The 4,814-nt window shown below is 29.1% G+C and overlaps 1 protein-coding gene across 2 annotated transcripts in view; it reads right to left on the bottom strand.

Moving 5' to 3' along the window:
* Positions 1-4,434, bottom strand: part of LOC124953355 (LIM/homeobox protein Awh) — a 29,535-nt gene extending 25,101 nt beyond the window's left edge. The window contains exon 1 of one of the 2 annotated variants that reach the window (XM_047504607.1): positions 4,074-4,434. In XM_047504607.1, coding sequence (XP_047360563.1) covers positions 4,074-4,079 — 6 coding nt within the window. In that variant the 5' untranslated portion in view covers positions 4,080-4,434. The remainder of the gene's footprint in view (positions 1-4,073) is intronic. The other variant, XM_047504606.1, reaches the window with a different exon arrangement.
* Positions 4,435-4,814: the final 380 nt, after the last annotated feature.

The raw sequence follows: 4,814 nt of genomic DNA, 5'->3' as shown, positions 1-4,814 counted from the left end.
ACATAATTAAAATATATATAATTTTTTATAAACAATATATATATGTATATATATATTTTAATTTTTAAGTATTTATATGTAATATATAATTATTATAATTGTTTATTATTTTTTTTATTAAGTTTATTAATGTGTTGAAAATATTGTTTTCCTATAAAAAAATAATTTCAGAATACAAAGATATTAGGTTCAGATAGTACATATATATAAATTTTCTTAGAAATTTGAATTCGAGGAGACAGTATAATTTTCTTATAAAATTTATTATTTTTTTATTATACTTAGAGTATAATACAAACGAAGTTGATGTGTTCATTATTATAGAAAAAAAATGGATGAATGAATTAAAAATGTTAATTGTAAATAAACTTGTGTCAAAAAAATTCTTTTTTTCAACAAATTTGAACTTAACAAGAGTTTAGTGATTGGTAGTATAGTTAAATAATTTTGTCAAATGATTTGAATTATTTTTTATTAAGCTTACAAGTTGAAGTTACTATTGGAGTCTAGAAAAAGAAGATTTAAAGATAATAATTCTTTATGAAGAATTTGGAAAAAATTTCTTTAATAATTTTTTCTTCAACAAATTTTTGCACAAGTTTAACATTTAAGAGAACCGTTAAAATCAATTACAATTTCAATTTTATTTTTTCTTTATTTATGTTTTCATTTATTTATTTATTTATTTATTTATTTATTTATTTATTTATTTATTTAAGTTGTTCTTTTATTTGTCTCCGATCTAAAAAGCACTTTGTCATCGGCATACCAAAATTCCCACTCGTGTAGCTTAGAGAAATAAAATCGTTCTACCGATTAGCATAACCGCATTGGTCTGACACGAACGCATTAGCTTGTGTGCGTGAGTTCGTCTTGCCCATTATTAATTCATCGTCGCGATGCAGTTTCAAAGGAAAAAAATAAAAAGCGAGAGAAAGAGAGAGAAAGAGAGAGAGAGAGAGAGAGAGATAGAAAGAAAGAGAGATAGTCCATTTACATATTTTTCACCTGGCTTTGTCATATTCTACGCCCTATTATCTTTTTATAACACCGTAAAAGTCAGCGATTTTTGAGGATTTCGAAAGGAATACGATGTGTTGAACGATTAAAAGAACGTCGACTAGTTTTTTTTATCGATCGCCTTTAAAATTTTGACATCCGAATTTTCATCCAATTTTATCACTTAAAATATGATTTTATCGTTTAAAAAGCAAAAAAAAAAAAAAGAAAGAAAGAGTATCGCAAGATCACTTAAAATATAAAATATGTATTTATTATTAAAATATGAAAGGAATTTAAAGATTTTTTGACCTAAAATTTTTGACGATTTAAAGAGTTATATAAATATTACATTAAAAAAAAAAAATATATATATATATATATATATATATATATATATATATAAATGATTACTAGGATCTAAAGTAGAAAAGAAATAATAATCTCGAGGATTTAAAAGAAGAATGAATTCAATAGGTTTTAAAAATGATCAAGTTTCGTATCAGTTCTATTTTTATGATATTTAATTTTGATATCAACAAAAGTATAATTTCAAAAAAGAAATTAATCATTCATAATTTTTTTTTTTTTTTTAATTTAAACTAACGATTCTCTATTTCCTAGTAAAGAAGAAGAAAAAAAAAAAGAAAAAGAAAAAGAAATACCTAAAAAAGAAAAAAAGAAAAATAGCGAAAATAAGATAAAAACGAAAACGTAACGTCCTGAGTTCATTGAAAATAATTTCGAAAATTCCAATTTATATACTCCTTATCATATCTTTGACTTATTCAAAATTCATTGACTATTCGAAACGGTATAGAAATATTTTCTCTTCGAGAAAAGAATTATTAAATGGTGAAGACTGAAATAGGATATGGCGAGGGGAGGGAATTCGTAGGTTTATTTTAAATAGCGATGTGACTTTCCGTGCACATTCACTCAGTACTCGCATAACATACTTAAGCAAATCCTCTATAGTAAGGGCAAACCGCGACAAGGTAAATAAAAAACCGCGAAGCCGTTATAACTTCGGATAAGGCTGATGTCCAGTCGCCATTTTGCGCTTTACGCCGTGAATTTACTGGACCACACACGTTGGTGTGTGGTAAGCGACGGAACTTACCTAACGAAATAAAACGGGGACAGAACCTTCTCGTGTGGGTTGTGGAACTGTCTCACATGGAACTGTGAACGACGACGACGACGACGAAAGATGAACGGGAGTACGTATTTACGATTTAGCTGGATCTTGTATCTGGTGAGGGGTGGCGAGGAAGCGGACAAGCAAGCAACAGTGAGGGTGGAGAGGGTTGAGGAAGGTCGACGGGGAAACACATTTTATAGATATCTACAACAATAAATAAAACCGGATGCAACGTGCTTGAGCCTGATTTATCACTATCATGATCTTAATCGCTTCTGATTTCTATGTTCTATTAATTGTCAACTGTCAACAAAGTCCAAAAATGACGGTTCAATTGAGAAAAAAAAATAATTAATAATAAAATAAAAGAAAAGAAAAGAAAAGAAAGAAACAAAATTTTGTTAATTGTTAAAAATTTTTTTCTTAAATCACTTTCATGAACATTAACGGATAAATATTTTATAAGTTTGTTACAGATTGTTATACCGTATCTGTGGAATTAATTTTACAGTTTAAAACATAATAGAAATTATTAATTTTGTAATACAGTAAATAAAATTAATTCGTTTATTTTAGACGAATGCGTTAGTATTTGATTTGACGTAGATCTTAAACGATATGATTAGATAATAAATTAAAATATTAAAAGGATGAAATTTTGAAGAAAAGCGTGAAAAATACATACCCTAGCGTTAATTCGTTAATTTTTTTATTCCCTCCACCATCTTCTTCCCATCCCCATTCTAACATAATAATAAACGTTTCTCCTTTCTCCTTTAAATCATTCCGATGAGTGTTGTAAGATTCTTCTTATCGTTCATCGTGTTGGTAGACAAGGCAACCCTTGTCCACCGACGCTCGTCAACCTCATCAAGCTTTCCGTATATTGCAACGTCCATGTAAAGACACTTTCTAATAATTTATAAAACATTGTGCACCACCATTGAAGTCTACATCATGTGTACATATAGATATATGTAATATATATATATACACATGTATGTATATCCAAAATAATAATTCAATAATTTTCATTGTTATTCAATGACATTGGATAACGATTAAATCATAGATCTGAGCAATAATTAGGGATATTGAAAATTTTTTATAAAATTAATATATGACGTCTCTTTTATTCTGTAAAAAAATCATCAGTTATAAGTATATAATCAAAATCATAATTCAATTAATATTCGTTGTTACTCAATGACATTGACTGAACGATAAGATCATACAACTCAGGAATAATTTAAGATATATTTAATGTTAAATTTATTAGATAATATATTAATATCATAATATTAAAAACCATGCCGTATTTCGACGACATCGACAGATTTCATTAAACATATATATATATATATATATATATATATATATATATATATATATATATATATATATATATATATTTAAAAATCACGATCCAATTTTCCTTTCCTCGTCGATAATATTGCTTAACGATTAGACGATATTACTTACTTCAGTAAAAAAAAATTAAACATACCGAGCGAAGTTTAATTATAAAATTAATATATATGTGCTGTCATGTTTGCCAAGTGTAAACATTCCAAATCATAGTTTCTTTGATTTTTCATTATTATCCGATAACATTGCGTTATCATTGGATCTTAGACTCTTAACAAGAACGTCGTTATATCTAATCATCGAATAAATTTTAAATATTTCACAAAATTAAATCTATACGATACCATTAAAGTCCACTATGTGTATATATATCCAATTTCACAATTCAAGAAATTTTCATTGACATTCAATAACGTTGAATTAAGGATTAAATCATACATCTAACCGATAATACAAACATACTCTAAATCTTCTAAAATCCTCGTCAAATAAATAATTCGGGAAGATTTAAAATTTCAACGAATTAAAAATCAATAAGAAACTAATGATTAATCGAACATACCTTCATAATAACGTGTGTCTTCTCGAAAAGTTGAACGATTAATTTTAAAACGAACCAAAATGAACGAATCTTCCCTTCGATGAACGAGACACTGCACAACTTTTTTCTTAGATAAAAAAAAATATATATATATATATATATATATAAAACAAAAACAAGAAAGATAAGTAACCCTTAATAAATCCTTAATGACAGATCCTTTGACAATGTCACAAAAGTAAAATACTTGCGACGGAACATCTCCGATATCGCGATGGTTCCACTGCGTTATATCTATTCGCGGCGTATAATATTCCGAGCGCGTTTACTTAACTTTCGCGCGCGCGCGCGCGCGTACACAACCGTTGCGTTAAACGCAACGTCCGCGAGTAGAGGAAGAGTCGAGAGAGCGAAGAGTAGCAAGTTTGAGATGGGCCGAAGACGAGAAACACCCGGAGGACGATGCTTTCAATCCGAAGAGAGAGGAACCGAGTGGGTATGGCCTAATTTTCGACTCCGACTACCGTAGGCGGGATTTAAATCCTGACTACCGATTGGCCCGTTCAAACCACGCCTATTACGTTTGAGCTTCTTCGTCGTCGACAACAGTGCCACCAAGCGATCGCCTTTGTATATTGTCTTCTCTCTCTCTCTTTCACTCTCTCTCTCTCTCTCTCTCTCTCTCTCCCTCTCTCTCGATCTTTATCTCTCTCTTTCAACCGTGCGTTTGACATTACACTCACGGATTGCAGAACTTTTCTT

Source organism: Vespa velutina, chromosome 12, assembly GCF_912470025.1.
Source record: "Vespa velutina chromosome 12, iVesVel2.1, whole genome shotgun sequence".
Taxonomy (NCBI): Eukaryota; Metazoa; Arthropoda; class Insecta; order Hymenoptera; family Vespidae; genus Vespa; species Vespa velutina.
The sequence above is the reverse complement of the archived record's forward strand: the minus strand, read 5'-3'. Positions and strand labels throughout refer to the sequence as shown.